Below are 20,445 nucleotides of genomic sequence, written 5' to 3' on the forward strand. Positions count from 1 at the left end.
TAGTAGAAATAGTTGGACGAGCATGAGAGAGTGTTCAGATCAAGGTTGTGTTAATAGTTTAGATATAGTTACAAGTAAGACGCTTAACATTTAGTGTAGATAGACTTAGATTTTTAGGTCGATCTGTGGTTATGGAACATAAAACGGGAAGCAAAGCCCAGGATCTCAAACAGAAAGTGCAGTTGCGTGTAACTGTTTAATCAGTTCAGACAAACTGCATTTGCAAGACCAAACTGAAATTTCTTGAGCTAGTAACCTCTTTGTCTCTGAAAAAGTGGCTGTCGGGTACCGGAGGGCAGCCATGGTCCCGGTTTTTGTGGAGAACCGGCAGAGGTGGTCCGTGTGGCCGTCTGCTTGGTAGCAGGTGCGGGTGTGCTGCAGGGTAAACGTGCTTCAGGGCACGTGTGAGACCAGAGCAGTTGGTGCCACCGTTCCAGGCATTTCTTCCGTCCTGCCTGCTATTTAGAGATTTCAGTTTATTTACATTTCTCTGTCTTTTAACGTTAACAAAAATGGCATTAACAAGTCTTTACATTCTTTGAGAGGGTTTTGTCTTTTCCTGTTAGAAAAATAATAAATCTCTGTACCTGTATCATTCAACACATTGGCATCCACACTCCCACACCCAGCAGACACCAAGAAGGGAACCGAGTGTGCGCGGCCCCCAGGGAGCCGACACTGAGCAGTGACAGCAGATGCATGAGAGTGGCAGCGGTGCCATGGCCTCCGTCGGAGAACACGTGAAGTGTGTGTGTGTACTGCAGCGCTGTGGCCTCCGTCGGAGAACACGTGATACGCGTGTGTGTACTGCAGCACACGGCCTGCCTGCGTCAGGGAACACGTGAAGTGTGTGTGTGTACCGCAGTGTGTGGCCTCCATCAGGGAACACGTAAAGTGCATGTGTGTGTACCACAGCGTGTGGCCTCCGTCAGGGAACACGTAAAGTGCATGTGTGTGTACCACAGCGTGTGGCCTCTGTCGGGGAACACGTGAAGTGTGTGTGTGTACCACAGCGTGTGGCTTCCGTCGGGGAACACGTGAAGTGTGTGTGTGTACCACAGCGTGTGGCCTCTGTCAGGGAACACGTGAAGTGTGTGTGTGTACCGCAGCGTGTGGCCTCCATCAGGGAACACGTAAAGTGCATGTGTGTGTACCACAGCATGTGGCCTCCGTCGGGGAACACGTGAAGTGTGTGTGTGTACCACAGCGTGTGGCCTCCGTCGGAGAACACGTGAAGTATGTGTGTGTACCGCAGCGTGTGGCCTCCGTCAGGGAACACGTAAAGTGCATGTGTGTGTACCACAGCGTGTGGCCTCCGTCAGAGAACATGTGAAGTGTGTGTGTGTACCACAGCGTGTGGCCTCCATCAGAGAACACGTGAAGTGTGTGTGTGTACCACAGCGTGTGGCCTCCATCAGGGAACACGTAAAGTGCATGTGTGTGCACCACAGCGTGTGGCCTCCGTCAGAGAACACGTGAAGTGTGTGTGTGTACCACAGCGTGTGGCTTCCGTCGGGGAACATGTGAAGTGTGTGTGTGTACCACAGCGTGTGGCCTCCGTCGGGGAACATGTGAAGTGTGTGTGTGTACCACAGCGTGTGGCTTCTGTCAGGGAACACGTAAAGTGCATGTGTGTGTACCGCAGTGTGTGGCCTCCATCAGGGAACACGTAAAGTGCATGTGTGTGTACCACAGCGTGTGGCCTCCGTCGGGGAACACGTGAAGTGTGTGTGTGTACCACAGCGTGTGGCCTCCGTCGGAGAACACGTGAAGTATGTGTGTGTACCGCAGCGTGTGGCCTCCGTCAGGGAACACGTAAAGTGCATGTGTGTGTACCACAGCGTGTGGCCTCCGTCAGAGAACACGTGAAGTGTGTGTGTGTACCACAGCGTGTGGCCTCCATCAGAGAACACGTGAAGTGTGTGTGTGTACCACAGCGTGTGGCCTCCGTCGGGGAACACGTGAAGTGTGTGTGTGTACCACAGCGTGTGGCTTCTGTCAGGGAACATGTAAAGTGCATGTGTGTGTACCACAGCGTGTGGCCTCCGTCGGAGAACACGTGAAGTGTGTGTGTGTACCACAGCGTGTGGCCTCCGTCGGGGAACACGTAAAGTGCATGTGTGTGTACCACAGCGTGTGGCCTCCGTCGGGGAACACGTGAAGTGTGTGTGTGTACTGAAGTGTGTGGTCTCTGTCAGGGAACACGTAAAGTGCATGTGTGTACTGCAGCGCCGGGCCTCCATCGGGGAACACGTGAAGTGCATGTGTGTACTGAAGTGTGTGGCCTCCGTTGGGGAACTCGTGAAGTGTGTGTGTTGCACTTCCCACATGTTCAAGGAGTGGAGGGTCTTGTTTGCTTAGTTTTGTGTTCTGGTAAAATGAATATTGAGATAGCAGAAGGAATATGAGACTGCAAGAGAGGCATGAGACGGAGTGTGTGGGTTGTCTCACCCTGTGAATCCAGAATTTGACTCACATTAGATTCTGTTCTGTGATCAGATGTAGAGATACTTCAGCCTTCCTAGGGTCCACCCAGTACCCTCATCACTATTAAAACACGCAGCAGAATGACGCAGCCAGCAGGTCGTTCATCTGACAAATGTTCTGTAGCGGGTGCTATGCCCTGGGCACTGTCCGGGAGCTGCAGTTCAGCAATGAGTAGGACGACAGCAACTCTGCCCTCCTGAACTTGTGTTTCTCTGGGTCAAGTAGGCTCTGCACTGGCTAAACAGGTCAACACACAGTCTATCAGAGAGGGGTAAGTTCTAAGGAGAAAAATAAAGACAGTTCTGATAGAGGAGGCCTCACTGTGAGTGAAAACCGGACGGAGATGAGAGACGGGCCACAGGGAGATGGGAGCTTCTGGAGGAGGCACTGCAGGCACACAGGCCTGAGGGGTGGGCACACCTGTGTCTTGGGGAGAAGCGAGGAGACCACGGTGGCCAGTGGGAGGTGAGGTCGGGGCAGCGATGGGTCAGGCATTGGTTGCCATATCATAGTTCCGCTGTAACAGGAGGTACACGTTCCTAAAAATCGCTACACCGTGGAAGACTGCCAATAAAAACCACAGGGCTTAGGAGAAAACGGGGTCAGGTCACAGCACTCGAGAACCTCATCCCACTAAAAACAACTATTAAATAGGGCAGCTGGAAGAAGACCTGACGCTTGCTGGTGGAAGTGGCCCCAGAAGGCTGCAGCTATGAGCGATTGTGACGAGGTGGAAGGAGGGTTCCCTGGAATTGGAGGGGACGTTGTGACCCAAGCATGGATGGTGTGGGTAGCAGGATGTGAACTGAGGGGCTGATAGGTGTTTGTGGCGTGTGTGTGGCTGGGGTTGGCCGGGTACTGCTTTCCACATTGACTTGGTGCCTGCCAGCGGTGCGGTCCAGTTCTTTGACTGAAGTTCTTGCCAGTCATGGACTTCCTATCCTTCTGTTTCACGAGCTCCATCTCCATCTTCTGCTGATGTGTGAGAGCTGCCGGCGCGGCCAGCAGTGGCAACAGTAACGCCTTGGAGTGCAGTCCCTCGCCGGGTGGAGCAGCGTCTGGAACGGCGCTCAGCCGCTCGCAGCCTTTGAGGAGAGCAGTGTGCCACGTGGTGTTCCAGTGCTGAAGCCCCTGCCGCTGGTGTATTAGCAATGTTCTGAAGCAGAGGGGCAGCCAGGCGCACTGCATTACCTCCCAGCTCTGAGATCCCGACTCCCGGCTTCTGGTGGGCAGCTGGTTTCTGTGGGAGTCGCTCGTGGAGCCACAGGTGTCTTGGGCTGCATGCTGCCACATTTTAGCCAGACTGTGAGGTCAGCTTGGACAGAGTGTTGGGGCATAGGCTGTGGCCGTTGATCAAAACCTACGTTTCATGTATGTTGGTTTCGAAAGGACCATGTTTGTTTCTTCATGAAGCTGAATTTTTTTTTGAGTATTCAGAAGTGTGTTAAATTTAACTTGGATTCTGGCAGGTCGTTAAAATGTGAACATATTTTTCTTCTCCCTAGATCGAAAAGTATCCTCCTTGCACACCTCCCGAGTTCAGAGGCAGATGGTGGTCTCCGTTCACGACTTACCCGAGAAGAGCTTTGTGCCCCTGCTGGACAGCAAATACGTCCTCTGTGTGTGGGATATTTGGCAGCCTTCAGGGCCACAGAAGGTTCTGATATGTGAGTCCCAGGTACAGCTCAGGATGAGAGTCGCGCATTTGATGGGAGGATGGGCAGTGGACAGAGCGTGAAGGTGCAGGTGGGGAGAGGCACGGAGAGAGGTGCAGGGACAGGAGGTGGGTAGGGACTTATGGGCCATTCTCTGTCTCTCACAGCTGGCCTCAGCTGTGCTGTGGGTGCAGCGAGACACATGGGTGTGCTTGTAGTTCAGAATGAGCAAACGAGAATTTTCACAGAGCAGCCCTTTAGGTCAGCTGAGAATTAGGAAATGGAGGTAGTTGTAGGCTGAATGAAAATACTCACCATGCTGGGTGTAGCTCTGGGGCCCTAGATACCTGTTTTTTTGCCTTGCACTGTTTTCATTCCTGAGTGTTTTAGAGGTTTCTTAGACTGCCTGGAGGTTTCTTAGACTGCGTGGAGGTTTCTTCGACTGCACTGAGGTTTCTTAGACTGTGTTGAAGTGTGCTGTCGCTCAGAGCCCTTCTGGAGGCCTCCCATTCACCGCCCAGGAGGCTGGCACCGAGGCTTGAGGACTGTGCGGTGAGGGGTCGGGGCTGCCTCTCTTATGTTTGGGAAAATGTGCATTTGTATTTTCCTAGTTATGTATTCCCTGGCCTCAAACCCATTGATTTCCACAAAAGCTGTAGAGAAGAATAACTTGAAATTGTAACTTTTGTAATACAAGATGTAAATAAAATGGCGCAGGATGGAACTGCTACTTCTGAGGTTCAGCCGATTGAGCTGAGTGGACAGGCTCCCGGCAGGCTTTGTGTGACCAGATGAGTGTCAGCACCTTGCGTTTGTGATCATAACAAGCCTACGGGGTGGGTTTCTCATCCCTATTCTCCATTTCAGGAACCTGACAAGCCACCTTTTATTTCTGTGCAGGAGTCTACGTTCTGCTTACTGGGCCCTGCAGGTGACTCCCGTGCGAAGTGAAACATGGTCAGACACCCCACTCAGTAAATGCAGCTTGTGTGAGCATGCTTCTCATATGCTTCTGTCATCGGCTTTCTGTGCCTTTGTCTTTTAGGTCACGTGTTGCTGCTTGAGCCCTTTGAAAGCATTTTTACTGTTTGCCGGAACAGCGCACGGCTCGGTTGTCGTCTGGGATTTGAGAGAAGACTCAAGGCTGCATTACTCTGTGACGCTGAGCGATGGCTTCTGGACGTTCCGGACCGCCACGTTTTCCACCGGTCAGTGTCATCTGCCTGCCAATTGTGTGTCTGCTAGAAAAGCCACACAGATTTGAGGAACAAAGCTTTACATGGATTTGCATTTATTTATTCACATTATCCCAGAGGACGGGGTCTGACCCATGGGCAAAAGAGGCATTTGATAAATACAAAAAACAGAAATCAGTTCCAATCATGATTATCCAGTGACCAAGAATGACTTGAATTTCCTTTCTTATTAAATTTGTGGATTCTAAAAAATCCTCAATGAAATTACCTTTAGTTTTAAAGTAGCTTGAGGCATCTTGGCATGGGTGTTCTTCAGGGCAAAGATAGCTCACACTCACGCGAGCAAAGCCAGTCACCCTGAGGGCTGCCAGGAACCAGCACAATTGGGCCTCCCTGAGCCTCGGCTTGACTCAGGTGGACATTCATACTACGCCATGCCCAGCCACCACAGTAGGCACCTGGCATAAGTGTTCCCTGTGTTCTGGGACTCGCCCTAGTGCGTAGTGTACGTTGTCTCATTTAATTCCCTGGTAGCCCTGTATCCTAGCTCCACAGGAAGATGCAGTGTTTATCCAAGGTCACGCTGACGACATGGTGGGGCCTGCACTCGGACCCCACGCCACGCCCTGCACCGCCCCTTCCCGTGGGGGCTGGGGCGCTGTGGACTGAAGGTGCAGGCCGAGGTCATCACTCACCCCTCTGTGTGGCTTTATTATCATAGATATGTTGCGTGTCTGTCTGTGTTTGACATGTGTATCTGTACATTGTACATAAGAGAGCCACTTTTTAAATTCCCCAACCGTGAATTGTGCCCCTCTGTGTGGGGCAATACTACTACTGTTAAGGCTGTTTGAATTTATCGCAACTTATGGGTTGCGATGCTATTTTAAAAGATATCTTTTAAATAAATAATCTTTGCCTTTTCTAACTGCTGCTGCTATTACTAAAAATTTTTTGAATTCAGCACCATTTTCAAAAACAGTAAACCTCTAGACTGTACATACAAATAAATTATTCCATTAAAATACATCCTTCTTTTTTTTTTTGAGATGTGGTGTGTTTCTGTAGCCCAGGCTGGAGTACAGTGGCATGATCTTAGCTCACTGGAATTTCTGCCTCCTGGATTCAAGTGATTCTCCTGCTTCAGACTCCTGAGTATCTGGGATTATAGGTGCCCACCACCAGTGCTCGGCTAATTTCTGTATTTTTAGTAAAGACAGGGTTTCTCCATGTTGGTCAGGCTGGTCTTGAACTCCTGACTTCAGGTGATCCGCCCGCCTTGGCCTCCCAAAGTGCTGGGATTACAGGCATAAGCCACCGCACCCGGCCTTGTCTTTGAAATATTATCAACAAAACCTACAAAGTTTTAAATAAACTCCCAGTAGTGAGGAGCTGTGGAACTTCAGATTCAGACCATGAGTCAGAGGAACCAAATTCTCACCCCGGAGACCAGCCCTTTCCTCAGTCAAGCCATCAGTGCTTCATCTGGGTCCTCTCACTAGGACACCCTGTAATTTATTCTTAATTTCTGAGATGGTTTTGTCTTTTTCTTCAGTTTCTTTCCTGAGTTCAATCCCAGTTCTCATTTCATTTCTTGCTTTTTTGGGTCTAGTTCTGTTCTTGATTTCTGATTCCCGGTGTTTTTTCTTGCTTGTTGTTTTGATATGTTTCCAGATGCCCTTTGAGGAGATGTGATTCCATTTGGAACGTTGAGTTTTGTGTCTTCTGCCTTGTGCTTGTTTTTAGGAGGGAGAATTTTCATCAGCTGAAATGCTTTGATTTACATTTTTTCTGTTTTCTTCTTATAGTAGCTTTCTATGGAGTTTGGCGTTTTTCTACTCGTAGACATTCTGTAGGTGGATATTTTAGGTCAGTGAGCTTTGCTTTATTGATTGGCGACAGGTATCTTTTCAGTGGGCATTGTGCCTCGAGGTGGTAGGTGGGGTGGGTTTGCCTTTCCTTTGGTTTTGCAAACGCCTGGATTTCGCTCTTGCTGGCAGTTGTGAGGTGTGTGCGGAGGTCTCCTCCGTTTCCTGTTCACGTCCCCCTTCCCATCGGCCGTGCTGCTCCGACCTCCTCTGCCTCTCAGCTCCTTCCCCTCAGTTGCTTGAGTGGCCCCCAGGATCTGGCCTCGCAGAGACTTTCTCTGTCTGAGTTTTCTTTCGGGCTGTGTGGCATGCTGTGTTTGGATGGTGGGCTTTAGCTTTCTTCCTGCCTTCCAGACTGGAGAGCAGGGGCTGGGGCCCGTGTGTCCTAGGAATCTGAAAGTCATGGTCCTGTGTCAGTCGTGTGTGTCAGTCGTGTGTGGTCCATGTTGGTCTTGGGGTGTTTTGGGAAGATGTGTGGAGAGAGTTTGATCTGTGAGACCCAGAAGCACCTCGTGTTTGTCCCTGTGTGATGCGAACTGCATTTCTTCAACTTACTACTTACACGTGGGTGCTGTGGGCTTTTGAACTCCAGATGGAATCCTTACCTCAGTAAACCACCAAAGCCCTCTTCAAGCAGTAGAACCTATCTCAACGTCCATCCACAAAAAGCAGAGCTTTGTACTTTCACCCTTTTCTACTCAAGAAGGTACGTGATTCTTCACTTTCTTAAAATCCATCAATGGTTGTGAAATATGGTTTCCTTATTTAAAGCCATTTCTTTCTTTTTGTTTCTGTTTTCATCAGAAATGTCAGGTTTGTCCTTCCACATCGCTTCCTTGGATGAGAGTGGGGTTCTCAATGTGTGGGTGAGTAGTGGCCCAGGCCGGGCACATGCGGGGCCTGAGTGAGGTGGTCTGGGTGGAGGTGGCGCCTGAATGGCGCAAGGGGCGGGACCCAGTTAGCTATGGTGGGAAACGGAGAGCAAGACTGGGCTTATTGGTCCTGAGCAGAAGGGATGCAGAAGGTCACACATGGCAGGTTTGGGGCCCTTTCGTGACAGCGAAATAGGACTCTCACACAGGGCTTTGGGAACGCGGAATGAAAGTGAGAAGGGAACAAAATGTTAGGGCCGAGGTGACGCTGGATTGGCTTGTCCTGGAGGATGCGCCAAGACTGTTGATTAAGTCACCAAGTGAAGAGAACACGAGGAGATCAAAGCAAAGGAGTCAACTTGTAGAGTGTTAGTTCTGAGGCTAAAGATCAGTCTCTTTTTCTGGAGCAGTTATGTTTTAGTACCTAATATAGAACTCCATCTTAATTAGAGCTATGCTTTGCTTAGGTTGTTTCATAATTATAAAATGTATCAATATTCATTTTCAATATTCTGTTTTTAGGTGGTTGTTGAATTACCAAAGGCAGACATCGCAGGTTCAATAAGTGATTTAGGTAACTATTAAGTAAAAAATTAATTTTAGTGTTTTCTAAAATGAATTGAGATTAAAAGTACTGATAACTGCGGTCAGGTGCAGTGGCTCACGCCTGCTGGGAGCCTCAGCACGTTGGGAGGCTGAGGCAGGAGGATTGCTTGAGCCCAGGAGTTCCAGACCAGCCTGGACAACATAGCAAGACCCTGTCTCTACAAAAAAATTCAAAAATTGGCTGGGCATGGTGGCACACACCTGTAGTCCCAACTGCTTGGGAGGCTAAGGTGGCAGGATTGCTTGAGCCTAGGAGTTTGAGGCTGCAGTGAGCCGTGATCATGCCACTACACTCCAGCCTGGGTGATGGAATGAGACCTTGTCTCTCTGTTTAAAAAAAAAAAAAAGATACCAATAACTGCTTTGAAAAATATAAATTACTACCTGAAAAATGAAAATTAAAGTTATATGTCATATAACCATATAAACTGTTGAACAGGCATCTCAATTAACTAGAATAATCAAATGATATTCTGAATGAATTTTTTTTTTTTTTTTGAGACAGAGTCCCGCTCTGTTGCCCAGGCTGGAGCAGTGGTGTGATCTTGTCTCACTACAACCTCTGCCTCCTGGGTTCAAGCAATTCTCCTGCCTCAACCTCCCAAGTAGCTGGGATTACAGGTGCTCGCCAACACGCCCGGCTAATTTTTGTATTTTTAGTAGAGACAGGGTTTCACCATGTTGGTCAGGCTGGTCTTGAACTCCTGACTTCAGGTCATCCACCCACCTCAGCCTCCCATAGTGCTGGGATTACAGGCATGAGCCACCGCGTCCAGCCTGAGTGAATGTTTTGATCTTAGTAGGGTTTAATGAGTTCTGTTTACAGCTGAGTACCATTCAGTTCTGTCAGACAAGTCAAGGACAGCTGTGTTCTGTAGCTGTTTCCTATGTATTTCAGGTGTCCGAGTCTTTCAGTGCGCCTTCATTTTGGGGCTTCTTCCTCTCAGTTTTGGATTTACAACCCCAGGGTGTATCAGGAACACTGGATGCTGCCCCGAGGGCCCTTAGACTGGATCCCAGGGTGGCAAAGGTCCCCGGGTTTGGGCAGAGCAGAAGTGACTTGAAGCAAAGCTAACAGCACCTCTCACAGGTGGCTGCTCTTGATGCTATGGAGTACGATTTTCAGTTCCAGAAAGGGCTCAGAAGTGACGGAGTAATTCAGTCCTGTTGTGTTCTGTGGTTGAGGTTAGCCCATGTTTTGATCTCAACTTCTTTCTCACCTCATTGGCCTCCCACAACCCAGTTTGTAATGACGAACCCCCCTTTCACCTTGCTTGAATTAGGGGTGTTTTCCCATGTAGATCTGGCAAAAAAGTAATATGAGTGAGACCGGCTTTGTTCCTAACCTCTTGAGATGAGGGAAGAGGCCGCTTTGGCCCTCGGAGCAAGTGCTGTGTGCCCCGTAGTCACACGTCTGTGGTGGCCCTTACAAGTTTACTGTTGATTCTGACTTCAGTAAAAATAAGACAGTCGTGGTGCTCATTTCACTGCTAAATGCTTTTGAGGTGGAGTCACCATGTTTCTCAATGTATTCTTTATGCGGCACCCTCTCTGCTTGTGGAGCTGTTCTGCTCTGTGTTGTCCGCTGCAGGCTGCCCCTAGAATCCTGGAGTGTCAGAGCTAGGGAGCCTGGCAGGGGTCCTGGTGCCTCCTTCTCAACGTACACAGGTCGCGGGGTGGGTTAGTGATGGGGCGAGACCCACACAGTCGGTCTCAGCACCAACCCCCTTTCACACCCAGGGTTCCGCCCCAAATGCCCAGAACTCTTGTGACCTTAAGAGTTCGCCTTGAGGCTGGTTGTGCCATTAACTTGTTACATGATCAAGGCATTTGTCAAGCAATTACGGATGGTACTGAGATCATTTCTGTCCATAGTCAGGTGATAATCCGGCTATGGAGACAAAATCATTTTGCATAAAAACTGTTTGCATACAAATGTTTTGTAGTACATGATGGTCATATAAAGGATATCCTGGGGTGGTGAGTATTTCATTTTAAAATATTGTTGTATAAAAACACCCTTTCTTCACTGAACCACTTACCCAAATTGCAAGCATGTTCCAGCCTTGCCTTTAGGAAGGGAGGATGCTCCGACCAGCCCGTTGTTCAGGGTGGCTGCCAGCTCTTTGTGTAGGCATTGGATGAGTGGCTGTTGGAGAGCTGAAGTCTCAGAAGGAGTCAGCCACCATCTTTTTATGAAATGTTCTCTGCATAAGCGAGGTCCAGTCCTAGGTGCCAGGAGACCTGGGCGAAGACCCCAGCCCGGGAGAGGGCGAGTGGTGGTGGACTTGCTGGAGCGGAGGCGCAGTGGGAAGGCCCAGCCAGAAAGGCTGCCCGTGGGCTATGGCGTGTAGGGGCCAGTGGGAGGACCCGGCCAGAAAAGCTGCCCACAGGCGGTGGCGTGGGAGCCGAGACGCCAGGTGGGGGGCATGCCGGGAAGCTTCACGTTTGTGAATAGTGGCGTTGGCCCTTCTTCACTGTGGTTGTGACTGGCAGGAGATACGCAGCAGCTACAGGGACCCTGCCCAGCTGCAGGTTGGGTTTATTTCTATCTCCTTTTAATTCACCTGCCCCCAGAGTTTTAGGCAATGCCTTGCCCAGAATTTGGGTTTTAATATCCATAGATTTCTAGTTTTTCCCCTTGTAGTAGTTTTAGAGGGAAAGTGATATTGGGAGCAGACACAGGAGGCAAAACCAGTGGGTGGCCAAGGAGCCAGCGCTGTAGCCATGAACGCTTTCAGGAAGGAAAGGAAGAGCAGTCAGGCCTCAGAGCCGTGGCTCTGTGTTGTTTGAGAAGGAAGCTGGAGAAGCTGCTGGAACAGAGAGTGAGGCCGGACGCACTCGGCTGAGGAGCCACTCTGCCTCCTGTGCGTTCTGCCCGGAGACCAGCAGATTTCTGAGTCTCTGGGATGGTGGAGAGAGAGGTCCTGCAAGTTTCCTGTAGGCGTTGGAGCCTCGGTGGATATTCACAGGACAGCGTTTGCTGCTGTGATCTAAGGCTTATTTAGTGTGTGTACACTCGTACTCATGTATGGATTGCTTACCCCCCTTATTTTATCTGATCTAATGATATAAAGGCTCCCAGATCATGGTTCTACAATCTTTCTTCCCATAAGACTTTGAACTGTGAATTCTCGATTCTTCTCCTAAGGCAGGATACGTGAACCTCACCCAGAGGAAGGGAGGGATGCTGTGCATTGATTTGCGTTTGGTGTTATTTCCTAACACAGATATTTAAGCAATGAAAAATGATTCCAGGCAACTATAACTAGATTTTGATTTAGCTTCTGTTGAAAGGTGCATTGATTTTGGTTCATCTCTTTTTAGGTCTGATGCCTGGAGGGAGGGTCAAGCTGGTACATAGTGCTCTGATCCAGTTGGGTGACAGGTAAGATGTGAGGGAAAGTGCTTCACTATCTCACAAAGACCTAGAAGGAAAATAACATTGGGGAATTGCATATACGGTAAATGGTGAGCTTTTGCGATGAAGAAGTCCATTTTCTCACATTGTTTTTTTACTGTTTTGTTAGTCTATTATTTTTATTTTTTTATTTTTTTGAGACGGAGTTTCACTCTTGTTGCCCCGGCTGGAGCGCAGTGGTGCAATCTTGGCTCGCTGCAAACTCTGCCTCCCTGGTTCAAGCGATTCTCTTGTTCAGCCTCCTGAGTAGCTGGGATTACAGGCGCCTGCCACCATGCCCGGCTAATTTTTGTATTTTTAGTAGAGATGGGGTTTCATCATATTGATCAGGCTGGTCTCGAACACCTGATCTCAGGTGATCCACCCACCTCAGCCTCCCAAAGTGCTGGGATTACACAGGTGTGAGCCCCCACGCCCAGCCTTGTTAGTCTGTTATTAATGAGTGAATGTAATAAATGCAGCTTCCAGGTGTAGAGCTAACATTTTGTCATTAAGTAGAGGTTATTTTCTTTTAAATTGGTCTTATTTAACTATTCTTCAGTTCTCATGCAGCCCTGAGGTTAAACTTAAAGTTTCAGGAACCAGAAACATTGATAAAAAGTTTTATTCAGAGATTTAGATTTATGCTGAACTTAATATGACATAAAAATTCTTCACAAATGTACAAATATTGTTTGTGGTATTTATATGTTTTATGTTAATGTATTTCCTAAAGTATCTTTTCTTGTCATTTACTGCACTCGGGTCAAAATTTTTGGGCCTGTTTCTTCCTAATCAGAAAACCTGTGGGTTGTGTTAATGAATTCATGCATGCTTGGAGACTTTAAATCAACTACAGTTGTAATTAGTAATTACAACTAATTATGAAACAGAATCAATTATATTTTAAAAAGTCATTTACTGTATTGCAGAGCCAAACATACATGGTTCCTGGGCAAGCCCCTGACCCCTCCAGCCTCTACAGTTCCCCCATTGAGTTTCTTTACGACTTTTTATCTCTGCTAGGGCCCTTATTGCTTTATACTGTGCATTGTATTTATCTTTAACTATCAGCTTCTCCTGTACTTAACTGCACACACACTCTGAAGGAAAGTGTCTAATGTATCCGCCGTTTGGGTTTTTTATTACCCAAAAACTCCTAGCAGTGTCTTCCTGAGATCCATGCATAATAAATGTTCCCTCAGACTCTGCTCAACCAACCATGTTGAGCTTATTCTACGTGCCAGGCTTTGTAGCACTAGTGGGGAGCATCCTCCGTCAAGGTGCTCCGAGAAGGAGGCGGATGAGTAAACATTACGTGATTGCAGGGGGCGCTCCCTGCTTTCCCAGGAAGAAGGCTCTGCAGTGGAGTTCAGAGTGAGGATGTTTCTTAAGGAGTTCCTTGGGCTTACTGCCTGGGAAAGGGCGGGGAGGAGGCAGAATGGGGCCGAGAGGAGGAGCTGAGCTGTGAGGCAGGTCCCACGGCCGACTCCCCAGGGCCCGGGAGTTGTGAGCTGGAATGGCCTCCCAGAATCACGTGGCTGGGCCTTTGTACCCCCCATCCCATCAGTCACTGAGCATGAGTGTCCCCAGGAGGACATTGCCTGCAGGGAAGCAGGTCCTGCAGCTCTGTCTGCACCGCCCCTGCAGCGAGGCCCCGTCCTTCAGGGTCGTCGTGCAGAGGACGAAGTGTGCTGTCAGGATGTGCACAAGGCTTGTGGGAGCTCAAAGGATGGGGGCAGCTTGGGGGATGGAGTGCAGTGGGGACATCTTGAGGAGGCAAAGACTGAGCCAGGCCTTTGAGGTGGAGTTAGATGGTCAGAGGGAGCAGAACCTGGGGGTGCCCAGAGGCACATTTGGAGCTGTCAGTAGGTCCGATGTTGAGGGAGGCAGGTGAGCCAGGCCCTAACGAGTCTGTCTGCCGTGCTAAAGGGTGTGGACATTAGCATAAAGGTGGTCATGAGCCATTGCAGCCGTTGAGCCGAGGAGCAGCACATCTTGTCTGTGATGTAGATGGGTCAGTGTGGCAGCGGTGTAAGTTGGGAACACAGGAAGGGAGGCTGGAGTCAGGGAGAGCAGTTAGGAGGCTTCTGGAGTGACTGACATGAACGACCAGGATCTGAACAAAGGCAGCAATTACAGGTACAGAGGGCTGGACACAGGCTAAAGGGGTAGAACTTAAAAAACCCAGGAGCTCATCAATTACAGGAGCAGTGGGAGGGAGGAGCCTAGGTTGGCCTCTGCCTCCACCAGCATGTCTGGTTGGTGACTGGGCACCACTTGCCAGGCGAGGATAGGAGCGGGGAGGGTTGGGAGCAGCCTAGTGTGTTCCAGTGAGGACAGGCTGAGCTTGTGGTGCCTGTGGAGATGCCCAGGAGCTAGGGCCCTCCATAGCAGAAACCCCAGATGGAGGTAAGGATTTGGGAGTCATCAACCAAGAGGTGGCATTTGCAGTCCTGAATGTGGACGGAAAGAGAAAATTGGAAAGGAGGCTGATAGCATGGCCACATGCTGACTTTGATGATGTGGGTGTGGCAGATGGAGCAACTGTGGGCATCTCTCTGTTACAAATACATAGGCCATATAAAGGAAAAAATAAACTTAAGTATAGTTTTTAAAAGGAAAGGAAAATCTCTAAATGCCATAAACAGGAGAGAGCTTAAAGTTAGTGTCATAAGCTTTTGAGCTGCTGTGTGATGGCTTGGAGGCTGGGTGTGAAGCCCAGGCTGTCTCAGACCTTCTGAGCTGTCTCTGGGGCTTGAGCCCCATGCAGAACCAGGCGATGCATTGGGTTTGCCTGAGGCAAGGAGGTAGAACTGAGACCCCTGCACAGGACTCTGGAACTCACTGCTCCTGCAGTGATAGGGAAATTCAGAAAGCCTCACCACAGCCAAGGGAAGACAGAGGAGCTTGGAAGAGCTTGAAATCCTAAGCTGAGTGGGTGTGTGGGAACCTACAAGCTGAGATGTTAGCATCACAGTTCTAGACCAGTGGCCTCAGTGGGTTCATAGTTAAAGTAGACGCAACACCCCCTGGTGGGTAAAGATATGTTTGCAAATTGGGGCTCACAGGTTTCTTATGAGAAGCAGTCTGCTGCAGATGAGCTCACAACTACAAGCATGAAGAAACAGTCTACCTTGGTGCAAAAAGTAGGAGTCACACACTAAGAACTTGAGACAGTTGTACAATCTAAAAGAAATTTCTAGAAATGAAACTGTTATCTCTGAAATTTACAACCAAGTGAATGGTTACATAGCAGATTAGATATAGCTGAAGAAAGAATTAGGGAACAGAAAGATAACTCTGAAAAAATTATCAAGAGTGTAGTAGCAGAAGAAAATGGAAACAGAGTGGCTAAACCCACAGAGGAATGTGACATGGCCTGTTATACATCGATGTATTGTAGTGCAAATCAGTGTTAATACCATCGTTATTCTTAAGGTTGGAAACAGTCCATCTGTTCATCTTTGTTACTTTATTTTTTCAGTCTTTCCCATAAAGGTAATGAATTTTGGGGCACTACACAAACACTGAATGTTAAATTTCTGCCTTCAGATCCTAATCACTTTATTATTGGCACAGACATGGTGAGTAGTATTTTAAATTTAATCCTATTACTCATTCTCCTTGTTTTCCTGACTTACCTGATAAATATCTTGATTTAGGATTAACTTACTCTTTTCTTTTATAAAGTTTAAATTGTTTGAGGAACAGTAGCTGTATCCAATCTCATGTCTAATGCACTCGTTCAGTCACTCTTGGGCTTCTTCTTCACAGGGTTTCATAAGCCATGGCACAAGACAAGATTTGAGAGTGGCTCCCAAACTATTCAAACCTCAGCAACATGGTATAAGACCAGTGAAAGTTAATGTCATTGATTTTTCACCATTTGGAGAACCAATATTTTTGGTAAGAAAGTTTGTTTTTCAGAGCTCCAATTCTTCTTTTTTTGTTTTTTGAGACAGGGTCTTGCTCTGTCACCCAAGCTGGAGTGCAGTGATGTGGTCGTAGCTCACTGCAGCCTTGAACTCCTGGGCTCAAATGACCCTCCCACCTCAGCCTCCCGAGTAGCTGGGACCTGTATAGGTGCGTGCCACTATGCCTGGCTAATTTGAAAAAATGTATTGTTTTGTAGAGACGAGGTCTCCCTGTGTTGCCTAGGCTTGCCAGTTCTTTTTAGTGATACTCTTTGCCTATTTGAGCAGCATAACACTTGCAGTGATCCATTGGAAAATTTTAAAAGTTAATCATTTACTAGAGCACAAATTGATCATTTATGGGGCGTCAGTGGTTTAAAAAGGAGAAACATGAAATTAATAACAAATTTTAAAAACAAAACCTATGTAGAAATTAAACTCTCAAGTAATACTTGGTTCAATTACAAACTAGTTAGAATTTAACAGAAGAATATGAAATACCAAAACCTATGATACAGCCAAAAATGTGAAGAAATTCTTAGTGTGAGGATTTTTGCCTGTGTTCTTTTACTGTTTAACACAATAGAAATTGATGTCCAGAGTCTTGAACCTGAAAGTCCAGGGATGGCCGTTGGGCAGGCAGCAGTCCCTGCGCTGCACTCATGCTGCAGGAAATGTGTGTGTGGGTGCGAGCTGCTTGCTCTCTTCCCCTCCAGGGCCTGGTGTCAGCCCAGCTCACCCTAGTCACAGTTGTCCTGTAGACTCCAAGGTCAGTTTATGGGTTGGTTTGGGTAAGATAGGACAGAAGGCAAAATATTAAACAACTTTATATGTGATTAAATGTGATAGTTAACAAGAATTATATGACAGTCAAGGCATTAAATTATAACTCAGATATCCCCTTCTCTCACTAGTGTTTACAAATTTCCGTGTACTTGAGATTGAGGGGAAAGATTGTTATTTATTCACACTACTCTTATAGTACTTAAAACATTATAAATTATGTTTATATGTCAGTCACATAAACTAAGGTTGCTGAGGGCAGAGATGGTATTTCATGTATCTTTGTATTTCCAAAGACTGCATTTGAGCTGCTGAGTAATGTCCCCCTGTGGCTGTTGAGAGCCTGGAACGTGGTCAGGCAAGGCTGGGATGTGCTGGAGGTGTGAAATACACACCAAATTTTGAAGAATTAGTGTGAATAAAAGAATGTAAAATGTCTCTTTAGGCCGGGTGCTGTGGCTCACGCCTGTAATCCCAGCACTTTGGGAGGCTGAGGCGGGCAGATCACCTGAGGTCGGGAGTTCGAGACCAGCCTGACCAACATGGAGAAGCCCCATCTCTACTAAAAATACAAAGTTATCTGGGCACGGTGGCCCAAATCCTAGCACTTTGGGCATCCCAGGCAGGTGGATCACCTGAGGTAGGGGTTCAAAACCATGCTGGCCAACATGGCAAAACTCCATCTCTACTAAAAACATAAAATTAGCCTGGCATGGTGACACATGCCTGTAATCCCAGCTACTTGGGAGGCTGAGGCAAGAGAATCGCTTTAACCCAGGAGTCAGAGGTTGTGGTGAGCCGAGATAGTGCCATTGCACTCAGCCTGGGCAACAAAAGCAAAACTCCGTCTCAAAACAAAAACAAAAAAAAGTCTCATTAATAATTTTGTTGTTGGTGATTTCCAGTGTGGAGCTCTTGAGCTTTTTGTGGCTTCTCTCCCCACAAAAAACCAAAACCAAATACATAGCACCAAGATCTTCACCAGTAAGAACTTAGAACTCAATTGTGAAGATAAGACAGTTCCTGGGGCCACAGAGAGTAGAAAAGCTCCAAGCAGATGGGAGGAGAACTGGGCTTCCATATCCACAATGTCCCTTCCCCCTTATTTGGCCTGGCACCAAGTGCATGGAAAATCTCCCCTTAACTCATGGTTTGTGAAAGTAAAATTGAGGTGGACAACCAGTTTTTCTACTTTCTTGGGTGCCCTGTCCCTGCCTCAGCCCATGGGGAGCATCCCGAGTGCCTGAAGATAGAAATACCCCTGAGGACACCCAGAAACAAAGCTGGGAGGCAGGACTACTGTCCGCAGCCCTGAAAATTCTGCACCTCAGCCAAAGGAGGCACTCAATCAGAGTGGCCGCTCATAGCACCATGCTCCAGGAGGTTTGTTCCACAGGTCTTCTGAACACAAACCCTGACACAGGCAGGGAGACTTCCCTTTGAGACTTCCCTCATTTGGGACAGGCCTCCCTCAATCACTAAATACAGTCAAAGTGAACCTCATCTTAAGGTGACACCTATAGCTGAAAAGGAGGCAGCAACCTAGCAGAGAAGATTTGCTAAGTAAATATATTCAATAAAAACCAAAACAAGCTGGACAGAGAAAACTGGAATAAATAACTAATCCTGCAATGCAAAGACACAGACATACACCCACAAGAAACAGCAGCAAACAGGGAATCATGACCTCCCCAGAAGGACAAAGCAAAAATCCAGTGACTGACCTAATGAGGCAGTGATTTGTGAGATCTCTGACCAAGAATTCAGAAGAGCAATTTTAAGGAAACTCTGTGATCTCCAAGACAACACAGAAAAGCAATTCAGAAATTTATCAGAGAAATTTAACAAAGAGATTGAAATAATTTAAAAAATCAAACAAATCTTGGAACTGAGAAACATATTTGCTGGACTGCAGAAATTCATTATAGGCTGTCAGCAGCAGAGTGGATCAAGTAGAGGAATGAACAGGTGAGATCAAAACAGGCTATTAGAAAATACACAATCAACGCTGGGCGCGGTGGCTCATGCCTATAATCCCAGCACTTTGGGAGGCCGAGGCGGGTGGATCACGAGGTCAGGAGATCGAGACCATCCTGGCTGACACGGTGAAACCCCATCTGTACTAAAAATACAAAAAATTAGCCTGGCGTGGTGGCGGGCGCCTGTAGTCCCAGCTACTCGGGAGGCTAAGGCAGGAGAATGGTGTGAACCTGGGAGGCAGAACTTGCAGTGAGCCGAGATTGTGGGCACTCCAGCCTGCGTGACAGGGCGAGACTGTCTCAAAAAAAAAAAAAAAAAAAAAAAAAAAAAAAAGACACAAGGCTGAGTGCAGTGGCCCATGCCTGTAATCCCAGCATTTGGGAGGCCAAGGCAGGAGGATCTCTTGAGCCAGCTTGAGCAACACAGGGAGACCCTATCTCTACAAAAAAAATTAAAAAATTTGCCAAGAATGGTGGCATGTGGAGGCAAATGGAGGCTGAGGCAGTAGGATCACTTGAGCCTGGAAGGCCAAGGCTGCAGTGAGCCCTGATTGTGCCATTGTCCTCCAGCCTGGGTGACAGAGTGAATACTGTTTCTAAAAAGAAAAAAGAAAGGAAATATATAATCAGAGGAGAAAAAAGAACAAAAAGGAATAAAGACTACCTACAAGACAGAAAATAACCACAAAAGACCAAATCTAAGAATTATTGGTATTCAAGAGGGAGCTAACAAGGGTTAGAAAATGTATTCAAAGAAATGATAACAGAAAACTTTCCAAAACTTCATAAGGAGATCAATATCCAGGTATAGGAAGGTCAGAGAACATCAAACAGATTCAACCCAAATAAGATTACCCCAAGGCATTTAATAATCAGACTCTCAAAGGTGAAGGAGAAAGAGAAGATCCTAAAAGCAGTGAGAGATAAGAAGCAAATAACGTATAAAGGAGTTCCAGTTCATCTGGCAACAGACATCTCAGTGGAAACCATACAGGCCAGGAGGGAGTAGAGTGACATTTTCAAAGTGCTAAACGAAAAACATTGCCATCCAAGAATACCGTATCCAGCAAAACTGTCATTCAAATATGAGGGAGGGTTAAAGTCTTTCCCAGATATACAAAAGCTGAGAGAATTCACCATCCTCAGACCCATCTTGCAAGAAATGCTAAAGGGAGGCTGGGCATGGTGGCTCACGCCTGTAATTGCAGCACTTTGAAGGTCGAAGCGGGTGGATCAGTTGAGGTCAGGAGTTCGAGACCAGCATGGCCAACATGATGAAATATGTCTCTACTAAAAATATAAAAATTAGCCAGATGTGGTGGCGGGCACCTGTAATCCCAGCTACTCAGGAAGCTAAGACAGGAGAATCGCTTTAACATGGGAGGCAAAGGTTGCAGTGAGCTGAGATTGCACCACCGCACTCCAGTCTGGGTGACAGAGTGAAACTCCATCTCAACAACAACAACAACAACAAAAAAAGAAATGCTAAAGGGAGTTCTTCAACCTGAAAGAAAAAAAAATACTAACACGCAAAAACAAAAAACTTATCAAGGTATAAAACCCATTCATGTAATTAAATACATGGACAAACCCAGAATACTGTGTTACTGTATTTGTACAATATGCTCATAACTCTACTATGAAGCCAAAAAGACCTATTAAAAACAATAATAGCTATATAG

The 20,445-nt window shown here is 47.4% G+C and overlaps 1 protein-coding gene across 6 annotated transcripts in view; it reads left to right on the top strand.

Moving 5' to 3' along the window:
• DYNC2I1 (dynein 2 intermediate chain 1) overlaps nt 1-20,445 on the top strand; it is a 90,633-nt gene that overhangs the window by 62,427 nt on the left and 7,761 nt on the right. For 5 of the 6 annotated variants that reach the window (XM_034951834.4, XM_034951835.4, XM_063606142.1 and 2 more), the window contains 8 exons: nt 3,993-4,165; nt 5,188-5,350; nt 7,799-7,912; nt 8,011-8,072; nt 8,601-8,652; nt 12,012-12,072; nt 15,572-15,671; nt 15,862-15,993. In XM_034951834.4, the coding sequence (XP_034807725.2) occupies nt 3,993-4,165; nt 5,188-5,350; nt 7,799-7,912; nt 8,011-8,072; nt 8,601-8,652; nt 12,012-12,072; nt 15,572-15,671; nt 15,862-15,993 (857 nt within the window). The remainder of the gene's footprint in view (nt 1-3,992; nt 4,166-5,187; nt 5,351-7,798; nt 7,913-8,010; nt 8,073-8,600; nt 8,653-12,011; nt 12,073-15,571; nt 15,672-15,861; nt 15,994-20,445) is intronic. The other variant, XM_055115588.3, reaches the window with a different exon arrangement.

This window comes from Pan paniscus, chromosome 6, assembly GCF_029289425.2.
Source record: "Pan paniscus chromosome 6, NHGRI_mPanPan1-v2.0_pri, whole genome shotgun sequence".
Lineage (NCBI taxonomy): Eukaryota > Metazoa > Chordata > Mammalia > Primates > Hominidae > Pan > Pan paniscus.